This window comes from Phalangium opilio, unplaced genomic scaffold (assembly GCF_054372755.1).
Source record: "Phalangium opilio isolate 3A_F unplaced genomic scaffold, DU_Popi_V2 ptg000209l_1, whole genome shotgun sequence".
NCBI lineage: Eukaryota > Metazoa > Arthropoda > Arachnida > Opiliones > Phalangiidae > Phalangium > Phalangium opilio.
This window is the reverse complement of record NW_028324217.1, coordinates 4960672-4981034: the sequence shown is the minus strand read 5'-3', so window position 1 is coordinate 4981034 and position 20363 is coordinate 4960672. Positions and strand designations below refer to the sequence as shown.

The following is a 20363-nucleotide window of genomic DNA, read 5'->3' as shown; positions in this document are numbered from 1 at the left end:
GTAATTTGGGCTGCTTTCCGCTTGGGTTGGGCGGGATCTGCAAAACGTATCTGGCAACTCTGGTAGTCTTTGCTCTTCTGCTTGATAACTCGTAACCGACGGTCAACGTTGGTAATTTTAATCCGGCTAAATCTAATTTAATATTTGGTATGTATTTATAATAATTACTGTAATATAATATTTAAGGTCCATTTGAATTTACTGAGTAGTTATTTGTAATTAATTTAACTGCAGTCGTTAATTATCCCCTGTTCACGTGTAATATATAGCCAAGGCTTAGCGTGGTATTGAATTTCTGAGATAGGGACCAAAGGGGTCTATATTTCTATATAGATTTGTAAGCATGCTTAACCTTAAAAGCCTAACCGTTAAATAAGTCAATAGTTTTTACTTTTTCGGACATTATTTATCGACAAAATTGTTCCTATAATTGTAAAATCCTTATTGTTCAAATCTGCTGTGAATTTATTTAGTTCCTTCTCTTTTCAGGCAAGAACGGATTAAAATCCAAGCAAAATGGTAAGAATATTTCTATTACTTTAGTAATTGCATGAGTAACTGTTTATTTCCATCCATCTTATTGGACCATTAGCATAAGTTTAATTGGATATAAGTGTATATTTCTCTGGGGGATCAGGTTCTTGTTTTGTGCCCATTTTTGGTTAATTTATCCACCTAGATAGATAACTAGCATTGGTTCCTTGAATTTAGAAATTAGAAAAATCGCAATTCTTCAGCTGGAACTCGACAAAACATGTTGAAATTCCCTCCTGAGTTTTGCTAGATTGAATAGAGTACAGTTTGAGGGATTGTTCTTATACATAGAACAATGTCATAGGTATTAATCTAACATATTTTAAACCCCCCCCCCCTTTGATTCTGTTTCATGATTGTGTGTTTAGTATTTGCTTTGCTAGAACTATGTAGTCCCATTTGTAGCTTTCTTTTAAAAGATTTTACTGTTATTATAATGAGGTTTTGAATTTCTTTTATAGCCAAAACAAATTCAAGAAATTAAGGACTTTCTTTTAACGGCAAGGAGGAAGGATGCCAAATGTAAGTTGTATTTGATTCGTTATGGGTTGCTTCTTTGCAAAGTGGCTAAATAACAATTGTTATAATCTTTTCTGTTAGCTTATAGTACCAACCCCAGATTAGTTAGCAAAACACTAACATTTCAATTGACTAGTGGCACCCTATGTTATTTTCTAATTGATCCTAATACAGTCCAATGTGAGAGACTGCCAATACCCCTTAATTTATAAATAAATTAATACATATCACAGAGACCTTAAATTCTTATGAATTTCGTCACGCATTTTATTTTAATACTGTTCTGGAACCCAATTTAATTCTCCATTAGTAGGCACATGTAGTTGACGTGTTTTTGTAGCTGTTTGCTTTTGTAATGTTAAAATATGTTAATGTAACACAAGCATAATTTGTTTAGCTGTTAAGATTAAGAAGAACAGAGACAACTACAAGTTCAAGGTGCGATGCAGTCGTTATTTGTACACCTTAGTTATTCAAGACAGGGAAAAGGCTGATAAGCTAAGACAGTCCCTACCACCAGGTTTTTATCTTCTTTATTTATTTATTTTTTACAAACCACAAACTGAGTGTAGCCAGGGTCAAGAAAGTGAACATATATGAAGAATTATGTTTATCTTCAACATCAAACTGAAGTTTTGTGATCAATTAAACATAATTCATAGTTTTCAGACAGAGTATGTGGATAGTGTGCTGTGAAGGGGCATTTTCTTCACCTTGGCTCACTCCAGTCTAGTATTGTTAAAATTTCCTTTTCTAAATAACACTCCATTGTTTTTTAGGTCTTCAAGTTAAAGAATTGAAGTGATCTGTATTCTGTCGTCATTAAAAAAAAATAATTAAAAAACAATTCTATTTTTGGACCATTTTAATTACTAGTTTTCGAATTTTTAACATGGGGGGAAGGGAAGGTGCAATCCTTCATCAGGGTTCGTACACAACCCGGAAAACCTGGAAAAGTCAGGGAAATTGAAAATGGGCCTAAAAGGTCAGGGAAAAATCAGGGAAATTGAAAATGTGCCTAAAAAGTCAGGGAAATGTCAGGGAAAAATAGCCTTTATTAACTACATTTCTAGCTATCTTTAATTAAATTACTTCGATTTTAGTCCTTAGTCAACTTAATTCTAATCACTAATTATGCTCAAACCCTTAATATTATAGTTAATTACCCCACTAAAGTAATTAGCATCAACACACTTCTAGGCTTAATTAAACTATTTTTTTCTTTCTTTTATGGTAAGTGGCAACTATAATCACTAATGAACTTTGACATGGTATTAATGTTCTGTTTTTTGCAGGAATTTATGCTCAAGATGTTACTTTAAAGTGTCATTAGTGTTTTAGGTATGTATTGATAGTTAATTTTGAGTTTAATTAGTTTCCAATGATGTTTCAGTCTAAACCTAGCTCTTTGAAGTTTAATGAAAAGAATTAAATAACTTTACTGAGGAAAATTAATTATGTAGATTTTTAATGAGTCATTTTTGCCTTTAGTAACTTGTAATATTTTTTCTATAGAATCCTAACTTACGGAAAATCATGGAACATGTCTATTAATTGAAACTTGAAGCCACTTGCTCGATCTGTTTTGAAATAATGATTTGAATCACTAAATTGTGCTCTGGATCTCGAATTTTCACTTCTCGGTGGGTTTTAAATTGATTTTAGTAATATATGCAGGGTTCGTACACGACCTGGAAAACCTGGAAAAGTCAGGGAAGTTGAAAATGGGACTAAAATGTCAGGGAAATTAAAAATGGACCTTAAAAGTCAGGGAAAAAATTATTGGGGGAAATTTAAAGTCTGGATAACAGTAGGGTGACCTTCTGAGACTTGAGCAGAGCACCAAATTTGCGGACCTCGCTTCGCTTCGCTCGCTCTAGTTATTTACAACAATAATTCGTGCAAAAATTATTTGAGTGAATTTAGATTGGTTTTCATATATGTTCGCCATGTACATTATTGAAAATGGTCAGGGAAATTTGTGGAATTTTGTCAGGGAAAACCTGGAGAAGTCAGCTAGGAATTTCATTCCAAAAATTTTGTACGAACCCTGATATGTGAAGTTACGTAGTTTCCAATGATGTTTTTGTCTAAACCTAGCTCTTTGAAGCGTAATGAAAAGAATTGTACACATTTCTGATGGAAACTACGTTGATTTTATGTATTTCTCTACCAATAATTGTTATTGTACATTTTTTAATGTTTATTTTTCACCCTTTTTATAGAATTTAAATGATAGTGTGTAGACAAGTGTTGCTATTCATGTGCAAGTGCAATTCAAGCACTGCTATCTATCTACAGCAGACTAAAAAGCTTGTAGTACTGTTTGGTTCAGTGATCATTCAGTTCCAAACCTGAATGATTCTTCTACAGTTAAGGTATGCATTGTAGAATTAAAAAAGACTCTTTAAAGTTTAAGTTTCTAAATGATGAGACATTAAAATGATAATTCTATGACGTATGTTTTAATTTCTGATGCCTTAAAATCGTTTGAGAATGTTTTGAGCACCCTAGTGACTGTTTAGAAGTGTTTAAAAATTGGTAACTTAAGATCAATTTTGAATTTTAGATTCAATCGCGAACTGCAGTTTTTTGACACTAGATGGCGACACATTTATTACATAGTTTCCCAAGAGGACTGGATGCAGACTTAGAAATAAGGATTATTTTTAAACTAGTCCTTGGGACCAGTGACCCCCCCCCCCTAGTGTCCTAAATAATAAACTGGTCTCCGGAGTGGTCCCAGCCTTTGTTATTCCTATAGATTTGCAATAGACCCTTAAAGAAAATAAACAAGCTGGACACCTTTTATCGCCGAGTCGGGATTTTTTCGAATAGAGTACCAACGCCATCTAGTGGCGAAAGGTTTCGTGGAATGCTCTTTCAATTTTAAAAAACTTTACTAAGCCTTTGCCAAAATCTAAAACTGTGTAATTTCAATGGCAAGCTTTGGAAATCTCCTTACCTTTCTACGATTTGAGACTCCATTGCGAAAAACAACTAGTTAATTACGATTTGAGCTTGTGGTAAAGCGAAATCTGCTCTAAAACAGTTCCTAAATCACTTTCACCTGAAACATCAGTTCCCAAGTTCCGCCATTAAATTTTTAAAGTACACTTCTTTGCCACTACTGCGCAAAATCGGACCATAGCCGTCTAAACCAATCAGATTAATATACTGATTACCCAGAATGCTCTGTCAATCCTTAAAAGACCGTTGACAAATTTGAACGATTTTCTTTAAGGGTCTATTAATAAACTGGTCCCGAGGACCAGTAACCCCCACTTTTTATCAATCGCGAACTGCAGTTTTTTGCCACTAGATGGCGACGCCTTTATTACATAGTTTCCCAAGAGGACTGGATGCAGACTTAGAAATAAGGATCATTTTTAAACTAGTCCTTGGGACCAGTGACCCCCCCCTAGTGTCCTAAATAATAAACTGGTCTCCGGAGTGGTCCCAGCCTTTGTTCTCCTATAGATTTGCAATTAATAAACTGGTCCCGAGGACCAGTAACCCCCATGCACTTTTTGAATTAAAAAAACTAGTCCAAGCAATTAATAAACTGGTTTTGGACCAGTGGACGTGTGCTGCTATTTCTAAGTCTGCTGTATGCATACTTTATTTTAAATTGTTTGATTGGTCAAAAAAGGGGCTAAAATATCTTCATAAACGATTTTGGGCGCCTTTAAAACTATGTTCTGTATCATTTACATCTATTGCTGGTAATTTTAATGTTTTTCTCTGTTTTGTTTCAATTAGCTGTAAAGATTGAATGGATGAAAAAATACATTATGTTCTATTTGGTAAGCATAAAATCTTCTGTAACTAGTCTTAACTATTAAGGCTGTATTTAAATTACATTTTTAATGATGAGACGCATAACTGATAAATCTATGAACTATGTTTTAATTTCTGATGTATATTAGACACTATAACATTTTTTGCAGCCTTATTTTCTGGTTTTTTAAGTTTTACTTTTCTACCTTAGATTTTGCATTGAAGACCATGTCCAGCCGATTTTTTCACTTATCGGACAACCATCTATACTCTTATGTAAGAAAAAATCTAAATTTTTATTAAAAAGTATAGAAAATGCACAATTTCACAAGTGATGAAAACCCCAGCTCTATGATTTAAAAATCTATGACTTACAATTGTTTTAATTTCTGATTGAAGCAAAGTCATTTGTAAATAAATTTGAAATTTTCCAAATCATGTGATCTTGAATTTTGGGAAATTTTCTTTTCTTTCTAGCATCTGCTGTTGATATCTAAGATGTGAATGGGCATTAAGTTGCTCCTTGGAGTCCTTGGCTCCAGACCGCCTGGAGTCTGAAATGGTGAAAGGTCCCTGCTGGTGGGGAAACAAAGTCCCGTTTTCAGGGATGCAATCTTGTCAGGCATTTTTTCCTGTACCTTTTCCACAGTTCGTGGCTGGTACTTTTTCCTTTCCAGACACCAGCCTTCTGTGAAAGTTATATTTTTAGCACTAATTTTCAAGTCTCGTACTTTTTCTTCTACTTCTACTTATTGCCTTGACAGTTGGAAATTGACACTGTTTTGGAATGAAATTTTTGTATTATGTATGAATATTAATTGAATAAAGTCTTAAGTTCTTGTCACTTGTCAGGCATTTTTTCCTGTACCTTTTCCACAGTTCTTGGCTGGTACGTTTTCTTTCTGGACACCAACATTCTGTGAAAGTTATATTTTTATCACCAATTTTCAAGTCTCGTACTTGTTCTTCTACTTCTACTTATTGCCTTGACAGTTGGAAATTGACACTGTTTTGGAATGAAATTTTTGTATTATGTATGAATATTAATTGAATAAAGTCTTAAGTTCGTGATCTACCATTAAGTTCATATGTCTAAAGAGGATCTATAGAGGATTTGTACGTTCCACTGCTGATTAAAATGAGTCTCAACACAACATGGTTTTAAATTATTTGAGACACTACCGCCGTGAAAGCCTTCCCTTTGCTATAGTCTTAGTATGATACAGAGGATTGCTGGCGATGTTTACTTATTGCCTTGACAGTTGGAAATTGGCAGGAATGAAATTTTTGTATTATGTATGATTATTGATTGAATAAAGTCTTAAGTTCATGATTTACCATTAATGCAGGGCTCCCACCAGGTCCCTAAAGTCCCTATTTTCCTACAAGGTCCTTAATCTACCCTAAAATTGGTATTCGGTCCTTAAATCACCCTATTTTTATAAACCTCAGAAAAACTATAAGGGTGACCTGAAAATGTCTTATCTGAGATTTGACCAGAGCCCCAAATTTGCGGAGCTCGCTTCGCTCGCTCCGGTTATTTATGATTTACTTAATGTTAAATTTAAACGAATTAATTGGCTAATTTTTATAACAATAACAACTCGTGCAAAATATTATTCGTCTGAATTTAGACTGGTTTTCATATATGTTCGACATGTACGTTATTACAAATGGTCAGAGAAATTTGTTCAAGTTAGTCAGGGAAAACCTGGAAAAGTCAGGGAATTTCATTCCAAAAATTTTGTACGAACCCTTTAAAGGTCCAAATTCTAGTTCAGTGGATTTTTTAAAAAACAGTAAACATGATACGAAAGTAGTTACTTCTAATCAAAAACACTTTCCTTATACATTAGAGCCAGTATCAAGTCTCTTAGATATCACTTTGTTTTACCAGTGGTCCCTTTTTGGTTCCTACTTTTAGAATTTAGGTCCCTATTTTACCCTATTTTTATCGTGAAAAGTCCCTTTTTCCCCTATTTATTTTTGGGATTTTGGTGGGAGCCCTGTTAATGTTATATGTCTAAAGAGGATCTATAGAGGATTTGTAAGTCCCACTGCTGATTAAAATGAGTCTCAACACAACATGGTTTTAAATTAAATGAGACACTACCGCCGTGAAAGCCTTCCCTTTGCTATAGTCATAGTATGATACAGAGGATTGCTGGCGAGGTTTTGGGTCCGTAATTGTCTCCCACAAAATGTGCACTGGAGAGCATGCCTGCTAATAAACCATGGGGAAAAAAGTTGTTCGTCTTTTGACCTGATTTGTTTTCCTAAACGTAAAAGCATCAGCGTTCGGGGTGGAAAATTATTATGTGATTCTGACAAGAAGTGATGTCTAGTTTATTAGGGAGAAGGTGTAAGTTGTCTAAGTATTCGCGCGCCATAGTCCTAGCCCCCCTTTCAAAATACAAGAGGGGACGTAAAAGGAGGCGCCGGGCTATTTCGCCTCTCCTCAGTCGGAAAATATGACTAATTTTCGTCACTCGCGTCGTCGCGCTGACGTGAGTTTTCAAGAACCAATGAGATGCTGGCTGGTTGTAATTTAGAGACGGGGATTAACTCCGGACCTACGTTTGGACTGGAGATAAAGCTGAAAATCTGGCGAATTTATACCTTCTCTCTGAGATACTAGATATAACTTCTTGAATCGGATAAAAACCTGGTTGGAGATAGCGTGAGAAAAGCCCATGATTAAAAGAGACCATAAACTAAAAATTCCACCCAACAGTTTTTAGCCTTATATTTTTTGCGCCTGATCTCTCTAAGGCGCTGACGTATAGAAAGGGGGCAGGAGGAGACGTTTCATTAAGGACCTAATGATGGCTAGATTATTGCGATTGTGCGTTTATGCTATTATGTACGATTATTAATTCAATAAAGTATATAAAAATAAATGTCCCATGTGATTATCAAGTGTTTGCAGACAGTCTGAAAAGGTTTGTGCGTGTCTTTCTCCAAGGCTTTTTTATTAATCATCGTAGACAGCCCTGAAAATTTATTGATTAGAAATCCAACTATGTTTTACCTATGTTACACCTACCCAGGATGCCATTTTCAAGTTTTCTTCGGTAAATTTTTTGTTGTTCACGGCAAGTCAATGTCAGAAAGTTCTATGAATTGATCATGTCAGGGAGCCCACCGGTCCTATAATTCCTATAAATTCCTATATTTTTGAACCAGTCCTATATTATCCTATAATTTCATGAAAAGTCCTATATTATCCTATATTTTTGACTTAGTCGAAGTTTTCATATAGTTTAGCATCAAATTTATCAAAATTTAGATTTTTTTTTATCGAGATCGCATTTGGATAGACACCGAATTTAGGATTTTTTATAAATTATATTATATTTTAATTAAGTTCTTCCGAGTTTTCAAAGTAAAATCCAATTTGTTATTTTTCATTTTTTGAGATTTTTCTACATAGTTTAAGCCCCAAAATTGTATTATATATGAGCATTTTTAGTCCTATATTTTCCTATAAAAACACATTTTTTTCTCCTATAAAATCCTATAATCCCGGAAAAAAATTCCTATTTTTCCTATAAGTAATTTAAATTTAAGAGTGGGCTCCCTGTCATGTTGAATGAGTAGTTCAATTAGTTTTACGTTTTTTCATGAAGGATATTTAAATTAAAGCCATATTTAACTGTATTCTATATATGTTGCATGCTGGATACGTAGTTAAAAGTATCCTTGGTGTAATGTGTTTCGAAGGAAGTTAAGTGTTTGCCGTTGGTTCGAAATCAATATGGCAAACTGACATAAGTGCTTTATAATGATGTTTGTGAAGTTCTAAATACCAAGTCTTGAAAAAAATTCTTGTTTATTGTCAAATTCTGACCACAAAATGCATCAAAAGTAATTGTTTCATATTATTTCTTGTTAAGGGATAGTGAAATCCGGAACGAGTTCAATTTTATCGATGCCACACCAGTACTGTAAACGTAAACCATCACATGGCGTTAAAAATAAACTTGGATGTTGAGGCATACATGATAAAATGGGATATTTTGACGTGTTAAATCAGAATAATTTCGTGTTTTGAAGACTGCAAATACAAGTGTTTAAACACGTGTAAAATTGGGTTAACACGTGTCCTACATCAAAAACATGAAAAATCTACCATATTTACACCTGGGTATAGCTTCATTTCCCCTTTTAAACGATTTTGGAGTTTTCAGAAAATGTTTGCCCTAAACAATTGAACGTACACGAATTTTTTTTGTAAAACAATTGCACGTCATGCACCTAACTCTAGCTTACAAAGTTTTTGATTACTATTTCGTAAATTCGAGTTTGCATCGCGACAATTGGTAATCGACGGTTTTAGAACCGAGTAAGAAATGTATTTCGTTCTTTGATTTTAACCAAGCAAATACAATTTGCGATGACTTCGGATGAAAAATATGTTCTGAAATATTCTTTGGATTCGGTATGTTACGTTTTGGGTTACTAATTTAATTTAATGTTAATTACACTTTCGATATAGAAATATTTCGAAAAATTTCAAACTCGAGGAAGTTTTACAACCTCCAACTTGGTGTTGTCATTCGCCCAATATATTCTACTAAATTTACCTAATGTTACGTACGTACGTAATACCAGAAGGAAATTAATCAAAAATGTCTTGATTAGAATCAAGACCTAAAAAGTATCGATAAGACTGAGGTTATCACTTGTCTGAATGATCAGATATTAATTTTTCTTTTTAATTGAAACTTAAATGCATGCTTAAGAAAAAACAACGTTCCATTACCGTTTTCCGTTGAAATAAATTATTTTACTGGTAATCAATTTCAAAAATTTACTTATCTCGGCTTTTCGACCACAATTCCATTCCCCGAAAACATTTTATCATTACATTAATTACTTTTGGGAGAGTACGTGTATGGTTTTGCGTTTTAAAAGGTTCCTAAAGACGTTACATCCCCATTTGTGACCGGCACGCTTCGCAGTGGAACATTTTAATTATTCTAAAACCAATGGCGCCAAATTGAGTAGGGACAGTAAGATTTTTACTCGCGGTTTTGCAAAATGATGTAATATCAAGTGTACTTTAGTCAACCGTCGTATTGTTCTTTCTCATAGTTCAGGGCATGATCAGTGTTACTGCCCAATTTCTATCTCTAGTTTCTAACAATGGTTAGAGACTATTTGATATGGCACGGCACAACATTATATACATTTGAAAATTCTAAGTAGCACAAAAGGAAAAAGAATCCATTTTTTTTATATTTTGGTTTGAAATAAATAAATTCATGATAGTAGTTATAACGAACAGAAAGTCAAGGGAATGGCACCGGTAATGAGCAGCAGAAAGAGAGGAAAGTTTGCTTCAAGTTAGCAGAGGGACATAGTAGTGAAAATAGTAATCTAGAATTTTGTTCATTCAAACCTTATTATATCGTGAAAAATTCAAGTGAGCAGGCGGCACTATCTAGAAAGATTGATTTTGGCAGATAACAGCGAAAAAATTATGTTCTACACACATTGGGACTATAGGAGAGTTTCAGGGCCGCAGGTCGCACATGATGAAATTTCAACTCCAGATTACATCAATTCTCTCTGGTCGTATTAGTAGCAGGTTAAGCTATAGTTTGCTCAGGTCCAGTTACTCTCGAAAGGGTTATATAGTGCTTGCAACTTTTAAAAGGTTGTTATCATGGCTATACAGACCGCTATTACAGTTTTTTCTTCTTTTATAGGCTATTTTGACACGTTATCTCCCAAAAGTAATTAATGTAATGATAAAATGTTTTCGGGGAATGGAATTGTGGTCGAAAAGCCGAGATAAGTAAATTTTTGAAATTGATTACCAGTAAAATAATTTATTTCAACGGAAAACGGTAATGGAACGTTGTTTTTTCTTAAGCATGCATTTAAGTTTCAATTAAAAAGAAAAATTAATATCTGATCATTCAGACAAGTGATAACCTCAGTCTTATCGATACTTTTTAGGTCTTGATTCTAATCAAGACATTTTTGATTAATATCTGTTCCTTCAGTCTTCATTTTAATTATAGTCTGTCAAACGAAAGAAGAGCCCTGAGAAATTTGTCCAAATTGGTGTCGCCACCATCGACCCCATAGTACTTTATCAACTTGTTTTGTTTTGTCAATAGTCATCTGTAATATAGTCTGCTATAAACAGATAGGCTTAATCGCAATAGAACCAATACATTTTGCAATATATATTTAATATGTTTATGTTTCATGGTTTTTTACGATAATCCAGTATTAAAGAATATAAAACAAAATTAACGACAAGACACCAGTTTTATCTTTGTTGAACTAGCATTGCAATATATTTTAATGACATAATAGCAGACTATATTACAGACGACAATTGACAAAACAAAACAAGTTGATAAAGTACTATGGGATCGATGGTGGCGACACCAATTTGGACAAATTTCTCAGGGCTCTTCTTTCGTTTGACAGACTATAAGAATGTTAAGAAACTGTTTTACATTTTCAAAATCTGCACTAAGCAGAAACATATATAAAGGGGACCATAACTTTAGCTCAATCAGACATTTATTTATAATGATACTTCGAAAATAAAACGTAAATCATTAAAAGTTTGTATTCTTATTGTAATTAGAATAATACATTTTTACAATCATTTATTGAAACGCGAGGCGCCCCCCTAAAAATTCCACCTACCCACAAGCACCTACAAGCACCCGGGCAAAGCATCTACCCAAAAGTACCCACAAGCACCCACAAGTACCTACAAGCACCCACAAGTACCCACAAGTACCTACTAGTACCCACAAGTACCTACAAGCACCCACAAGTACCTACAAGCACCCACAAGTACCTACAAGCATCCACAAGTACCTACAAGCACCCACAAGTACCTACAAGCACCCACAAGTACCTACAAGCACCCACAAGTACCTACAAATACCTACAAATACCCACAATACCTACAAGCACCCAAAATACCTACAAGCACCCACAAGCACTCAGAAGTACCTACAAGCACCCACAAGTACCCAGAAGTACCTACAAGCACCCAAAAGTACCTACAAGCACCCACAAGCACCCACAAGTACCTACAAGTACTCGGGGCAAGCACCCACAAGTACCCGGGGTAAGCCCCCACAAGTACCCGGGGCAAGCCCCCACAAGTACCCGGGGCAAGCACCCACAAGTACCCGGAGCAAGCACCCACAAGTACTCGGGGCAAGCACCCACAAGTACCCGGGGCAAGCACCCACAAGTACCCGGAGCAAGCACCCACAAGTACCCGGAGCAAGCACCCACAAGTACTCGGGGCAAGAACCCACAAGTACCTACAAGCACCCACAAGTACCTACGAGTACCTACAAGTACCTACAAGCACCCACAAGTACCTACGAGTACCTACAAGTACTTACAAACACCCACAAGTACCTACATGAACCCACAAGTACCTACATGAACCCACAAGTACCCGGGGCAAGAACCCACAAGTACCTACAAGCACCCACAAGTACCTACGAGTACCTACAAGTACTTACAAACACCCACAAGTACTTACAAACACCCACAAGTACCTACGAGTACCTACAAGTACTTACAAACACCCACAAGTACCTACGAGTACCTACAAGCACTCACAAGTACCTACAAACACCCACAAGCACCTACAAAAACCCACAAGCACCTACAAACACCCTCAAGCACCTACAAACAGCCACAAGCACCTACAAGCACCCACAAGTACCTACAAGCACCCACAAGTACCTACAAGTACCCACAAGTACCTACAAGCACTCACAAGTACCCACAAGTACCTACAAGCACTCACAAGTACCTTCAAGTACCTACAAGCACTCACAAGTACCCACAAGTACCTACATGAACCCACAAGTACCTACATGCACCCACAAGTACCTACAAGCACTCACAAGTACCTACAAGCACCCACAAGTACCTATAAGCACCCACAAGTACCCACAAGCACTCACAAGTACCCACAAGTACCTACAAGCACCCACAAGTACCTACAAGCACCCACAAGCACCCACAAGTACCTACAAGCACCCACAAGCACCCACAAGTACCCACAAGCACTCACAAGTACCTACAAGCACTCACAAGTACCCACAAGTACCTAAATGCACCCACAAGTACCTACAAGCACCCACAAGTACCTACAAGCACCCACAAGTACCTGCAAGCACCCACAAGTACCTGCAAACACCCACAAGCACCCACAAGTACCTACAAACACCCACAAGCACCCACAAGTACCTACAAGTACCCACAAGAACCCACAAGTACCTACAAGTACCCACAAGAACCCACAAGTACCTACAAGTACCCACAAGAACCCACAAGTACCTACAAGTACCCACAAGAACCAACAAGTACCTACAAGCACCCACAAGTACCCACAAGCACCTACAAGTACCAACAAGTACCCATAAGCACCAACAAGTACCGACAAGCACCCACAAGCACCCACAAGTACCTACATGCACCCACAAGTACCCACAAGTACCTACAAGCACCCACAAGTACCTACAAGCACCCACAAGGTAATCAAGTTTAAATAGCTTTAACCTAAACAGAGAAAAGATAAAATGTCCATTAAGCTAGCTATTTGTTCCAAGAATTTGACTATAACCGCGGTAAAACGACCAAACTCGCTTCATACACTACATTACTCATGCTAAAATGTCGCAGGTTCCATAGTTTCAGGGTAAACCACGTAAGTCGGAGCATGTAATTAAAACTATGAAAAACAGTACTTAAACTTAATTTTTCTTGATGAAAAAAAATAGGCGCCAACTATGGATATGGGGCTTTCATTTAAGACCGTTTTCAAATCTATCTAACGTATAGTTATTTTTGTAAGGGTATGGACAAAATTTGTAACTTTGGAAAATTTCCCACGTTATTTCTATGGGAAATTTCCAGTTTTTCGTCAAAATCTGTGATTAATTTTATGGAAATGAAAACCACCCTTAGCAACTTTATTTTTTATAAAATAAACTAATTAATGGATCTCTCTGAAATTTTAACCACATATTAAGGGTCCGAATTGTAGTTCAGTGGATTTTTTTTGAACCAATTAGTACAATACAAAAACAAGTTGGGAAAACCAAAATATTACCTCTCCGAGTCAAGAGGTCTACTACTACAAAGTTATTTACCTATATGTGGAATTATTTCTCTTTTTTGAAGTAAAATTTATGAAATATTGAAGCAGTATTCCAAGCATAGCGAATATACAGTAAACCAGACGACATTTTACATACAATAAGAGTAAATCTTGGACACATGGAAATCAGTCAATGGGGAAAAGAACAGGAAATGAAGCCTACGCTTCAGCTGTTTACCGTATATTCTGATAACTACATTCACAACTGGTTAGCAGTGTAAACACTATCGTCTCGTCTCACCTCAACAATATTCTTAGTTTGCCAACATGAGTGTTAACGTTAAATAATACCAAAGCTAAATTGTAGCTAGACGCACTGATAGTCAATGCGCACCATAAAGAGATTCAAAGCTCTGTAGCTTAGCCCTACTAATCTAATTGCCACCATGATCTTCTCTTCTATTATAAAACCTTAACCTGATTATTTAAGAGTGTATTTAACTTTCGGCTCACTCTGAACCGTTGTTGTCTCTTCATTTCAGACACGAAAATCAAAACCCAAAGTTTGCTTCACTTCAGGCCTCAATTATTTACTCTTTAGTTCACTAAAGCCACGTTCACACTTACATGGGAAACCGGTTCGAAGCGACTCAAATCGCTTCCAAAGTTAGGTGTGAACAAAACTGATACTCGAGAAGCTAATTACAAACGCGGTTTCTTGAAGTTGCTTCGCGAACCAACTTAAAGCGGCTTTGGAAGCTAGTTTGTAGTTTTCAGGGATATTTCACCTGGGGTGAGACTAGTATTAAGTGTATTTTCTCCGGCCTTAGCAGACAACACCAACGAAATGATAAGCAAACAGCACTAACAGAATCGTCTTAGAGTGTGAACCAGGCTGGGAAATAAGGATATTTTTTAAACTAGTCCTTGGGACCAGTGACCCCTCTAGTCCCCGAAATAATTAACTGGTCTCCGGACTGGTCCCAGCCTTTGTTCTCCAATAGATTTGCAATTAATAAACTGGTCCCGAGGACCAGTAACCTCCACTTTTTGAATTAAAAAACTAGTCCAAGCAATTAATAAACTGGTTTTGGACCAGAGGAAGTGTGCTATTTCCCAGCCTGGTGTGAACCGAGGCAATTGAAATCGCTCCGAACTACCATTAAAGAGTGTTTCAAAACTGGTTGGGCAGACGAGTTTTCAACCGTTTCCCGTGCAAGTGTGAACATAGCATAAGCCTATTGAGGGTAATACTAGATATACCCGCCGGAGTTTAGGGCTTAGCTTCCTTCATGAAATCACTAAACCAAGAATTATTCTATATACAGATGTAGTATAGCTTAAGTAATATATAAACAGCCATTTCAAATAATAATATTAAAATAAATCTTTGGAATATCAAAATGAAACAGAGCTTTAAAGCTACAAAAGTACTAAATGCATCATAATTACGAAAAATATTTCCACATATTCACTTTATATTAAGGATAAAGGGAATATTATGGTTCTGAAGGATTTCTTTACACATCAAAACAAAACGAACTTCTAACGTGGCGCACTAGTGTAACAACGGACGGACACACACAGACAATCAAATAGACAGCTTTTCAACCCTTTTCGTACTAATTTTGAATTGAGAAACAAGATTATCTTAAATATTAAAATAAATATAATTATTATTTAATATTTTCTTCGTTAGTTATTCGCCTTATTGAACGTTACATCGTTTTAAAAAAGAACAATTAAACATTCTTGAGAGACTTGACTAATATTGGCGTTTGAAATGAAGCATACGCCGGTTGCTTTGCCTTACTCAAATAGGTGGTATATAAGGGTGTCGAACTACAGCTAAAAGCAAGAACAACCGCAATTGCGAAAACCTTTGGTGGACAACCCACCCTAGGGAGGCTAGACGTTTCTCGTAACCCTAGCTGATCGCCGCGAATGTCTTAAACCCAACGATGACGATGGAGTAGAAGCCAGGTGTACAGACTGGTGTCCATGTGGGATGGACAAAAACCAAGACCAGAAGATGGTGGTGTAGAAGCCAGGTGTACAGACTGGTGTCCAAGTGGGATGGACAAAGACCAGAAGATGGTGGTGATTAGAAGCCAGTATGTACAGACCGGTGTCCATGTGGGATGGACGAAGACCAAAAGATGGTGGTGATTAGAAGCTAGTATGTACAGACTGGTGTCCAAGTGGAATGGACGAGGACCAGAAGATAATGGTGATTAGAAGGCAGTATGTACAGTTTGGTGTCCGTGTTGAATGGACAAAGACCAGAAGATGGTGGTGTGAGAACTCAAGTAGAGGAGCTATTTCCGTGACTGTGAATGCAGTTCGGAAATGGCGAACACGTTTGCTCCGATTTGGAAATTGCGAACGCGGTCACGTGGGTGTAACAACAGACACACAAACAAACACACACACAAACAAACAAACAAACAGACACACACGATCGTTACAGAACCTCTCCGTGACATACGTCACTCGGAGAGGTAACAAACAAACAGACACACACGATCGTTACAGAACCTCTCCGTGACATACGTCACTCGGAGAGGTAAAAACTACATCCAAACAAAAAACCCTCCTTATACATTAAGAGCAGTATGAAGTCTTATCTAAGAGAGCTACCGCTCTCATAGAATAAGAGAGAAGGGAGACATTAGAGCCTGCTTTGGTAACGAGAGTCCGACCAACCTCAAGAAAACCGCGAAAACTTTGCGCAAGTACACAGCTTTTAACCAATTTACTGCAAATATAGTTCCTTAAGTTCCACGCGGTATCAGGCGGCCTATTTGTCTGCTAGATTTTCATTCTCCAAAGGCTTAGGGCTGTCGATGTTTCGTTCTTGTGTAATTATAACTTGAAGTATGTATTTTATTGAAAATAATTATTTTTTTTTTTGAATATTAATTCAGAATAATTAGTTTTCATCTATTTTTTACCTTCAAATTATCTGATTTTGGTATGTTCTCAATTCCCGTGCATCTAAATTAATTGCACAGCTTGATTTCATTTATCAACATGAAATTCGGCCATTTTTATCTCCTTCAATGTAAAGTTGTAGACAAAACTACTTTTTATTCGTCAACCGAGACGTCACCTTCTTATGTGACGTCACAGCTAAGACAGAAGTTAGATAGCCAATCAGTGAAGGGTAGTTGATTTGAGGTTAGTAAGACTGTTGTTACGAGTGTAAAGCATTATGGAGATATAAAGTGTGTCCCTTCTCTCTTATTCCCTTCTGGTAATACTAATTGTGTATTACAACTAAATTCCCAAAAATCATTTAACTGATAAAAATGCGAATCAAAATTATATTTTTTATAGCTACTTTAAAATTGAACTTAAGTTACGTAATGTTGCTTACTGGTTTTAGACTTTCCTATCAAAATACACATTCAGTTTTGTCAAAAGTATCCGAAACAAATACCACTGGACTTGCCACAATACCCTTCTTTGTTGATGCAATTCGTAAAGGGGTAAGTAATTTAATCCACAGGTAGAGAAAATACAATTTCATGAAAAAGGTAAACCATTTGGTATTATCAGGAATAAATGTATTTTTAAATAAGCTGGAATAACAGTTCTCCTATAACTGGAAATTCCGTGGCAACCCCGGTTACTTATTCTACTTCGTTAAAAATACATGTATCCCCTGTACAATGCTTCGCAATTGCCAAATATCTCTAAAGCTAATTTGCGTTACGAAGTTTATAGATACAATTCCGATCCTGTTTTCACCGCAACCAAAATCCGTCACCTCCTACCATTTCACTCATAGTGTGGGGTACAGTGAAACACTCATTGCAACATGCGTAGAGTCCAAGGAAAGTGATAGCAGAAACGTGTATTCATTGTTAAGAGTACACATTATTTACATCGGTTTAATCACAATCGTGGCACTTTCTACTTTGGCATTTTACATTGAAAACAAGGATGTTCGTACTCGTGTTGCAAAATCTAGGAAATCCATTTGGAAACATTTGTGGTTTTACTATTCTATTATTTTTCAGAGTGGTAATAGTAACGTGAGAATGAAATGGCAAGACAACCATTTGTTTAATAGCTTTAGATTGATAAAATTACATTAAAATCATTATCAAAACCAGAAGTGGTATGAGACTAGAAGTGAAGGGCTCTAGCATTGGTAATAGATCCTGGCACTAGTGAACAAATTTGAGGATTTTATGCCGCTTCCCACGCGCTAAAACTAGAGAGAGAAAAATTGGTCGAGTTCCAAAAACATTTCTTACCCCCTTCCCCTCAACCTAAAGCCGCCGAACACGGACCCGGCTCCTTGAATCTAGTTCGGCCGTCTACCACCGCGAGCGTCTCACGTTTTGGAGGGAAAAATTCTGAAACCGCCACTAGAGGGCCAACCGTTTGTGTTTTATCAAGTCTTTTCACTAATGCCGAGTGAAGAATTTGGTTAGCTCAATACTTCTAGTATCATACCACTTCTGTCAAAACGTATCTTCCAAAAATATTCAGTTAAATTTATTTTATGGGGATGTTCTTTGGCAATTTTTAGTCGAAAATGTTTTATGACATATAACAATGTTTGTTAGGTCATATTTCATTCATTATTTCAAAGCATGTTTTTCATTATTATTAATCTTAAGACTTATTTTTCAGTGTCTAATTTAAAAGTTAAATCAAGTTCCATGAAATTTTTGCTGGCAGGATGGTTTTTGGGTTCATCTGTTATTATTAAAGCTTGCTCTGGTAGTTTGAAAAGTGTTTTATCAGTTTCTGAAACGTTTCTAGTCAACTCGTTCGATGATATTTTGGCTGTTCCACATTTAGCTACCATAATTCGGAACACCTCCGTCTTCTACCCAATATTTATGGTATGAACCAAATTAAACAATTCGAAATAAGAACTCTTCACAAACCCACAATTGGCAATATTTTAAAGTACTATCCACCAGGGGTGCACGCATAGACGTGGGGGGATGACATGCCTCTTCCAATTCTGCTTTTCCCCCGTCCCAGTTTAACAAGTTGAGCCAGAAAACGGACATTCGACGTTTAAAAATGGGGTAGGCAACCCTCAGGATCGGGACGTACAAGGGGGTTGATACATTGTCATCCGTAAGGCGCCAAAAAACGAGATGGAGAGCAGAGTTTTACCAGTGTCTTTCCCTCTTAGTTACATCGAAGTGGTCAATTGACCATCAATCACACGCTTTCAAACTTTTCCCGTCAGGGACCCAATAACAGAATTTTTTTCATGCGTAGGAAAGTGATGAGAAACAATATTTTGAAATTAAAAACCGACTAAAAGTGAAAGGTGGAACTGAGATAACTCCAGATGTTTTAAAAATGTTTATTGATGGGAAAGTTGCAATTGTGGACAACTCCAATATTATATTCATAATCATTGAATACATTAAACAAACACTGTTAAAGGAGAAAAAGAAAGTCTATTTGGGAAAACGATTTTATTACCTCGAATCAAGATGTTTGCTCTTCAGTAAACGAATTCCTTTTCATATCAGAAAGCATATTGACAATCTGTAAGTTGTTTAAGAAATCCCACGTTTAGCACAACATTAAATCCCCAAAGCAACTCGCAGTGATCTAGTTTAAGTGAAATGAATGCAAAGAAAACTGCTAATCAAGTATCTTTCAACTTAAATACTTTTTAAAATTACTTATGGAAATTATTTTCTTCTCTCGTAGAAGTCAACGTTTTGTGGAAACTCAACAGGCCGATCCTATTCAACGAAATATAAATTTGAAAGTGAAACGCTTTTTATTCAGAATTAAAAACCAAGATGGATATAATCCAATTAATATTGAAGAAGTATCAATTTCATTCATGATATGGATTTATGGAAATTTACTGGGAATCATATCGCTTATTCTCGAAGTTATTGTCAAGATAATTAGTAACTGTCTTAAAAAACCAAAGTCTAGAACCAGAAAAATTTCTCGTCGCACGCGTCGTACAAAGAGAACCTTACTTATTCGAACTTATTAGCAATTTATGAAAGATCACAAAATATGTTATAATAAATATGTTCCATAAGTTTGTCACTGGTTACTGAGAGCTCGTCATGAAGTGACTTAGGTCATAGCATGGATGAAGAATGCGCGTGAGGAAATTTGTTTTCACTCTACAGGATCGGCAACTCCCTTTTTCGAACGACAGCTTATTCTGTATATACTCTGTTACAACATCGGTTGTCAGCACGCGCAAAGCTAGGTTTCTATGTAACGTAGCCTTGTACGTGCTGTCAAGAGACCAAAAAACTTCAGGATCTTCAGGATTTTAATATCCGCGAGTTTTTCGTCTCTTGACAGCACGTACAAAGCTAGGTTACATAGAGACCTAGCTTTGCGCGTGCTGACAACCGATGTTGTAACAGAGTATATACAGAATAAGCTGTCGCTCGAGATCGGGAGT

General features: G+C 36.4%; 1 protein-coding gene and 1 long non-coding RNA gene across 2 annotated transcripts; both read left to right on the top strand.

The window, feature by feature from the left end:
* Nucleotides 1-1922, top strand: RpL38 (ribosomal protein L38). The gene is made up of 5 exons (XM_089855284.1): nt 1-147; nt 490-519; nt 996-1056; nt 1451-1573; nt 1833-1922. Exons 2-5 carry the CDS (start codon nt 517-519, stop codon nt 1856-1858), a joined length of 213 nt encoding a protein of 70 aa, XP_089711410.1. The 5' UTR covers nt 1-147; nt 490-516; the 3' UTR covers nt 1859-1922.
* Nucleotides 1923-9066: 7144 nt separating this feature from the next.
* On the top strand, nt 9067-17443 carry LOC149618585 (uncharacterized). The gene is made up of 3 exons (XR_016375495.1): nt 9067-9274; nt 9332-9429; nt 17279-17443. It is a non-coding gene; the product is annotated as an uncharacterized LOC149618585 (long non-coding RNA).
* The last annotated feature ends 2920 nt before the right edge of the window (nt 17444-20363 follow it).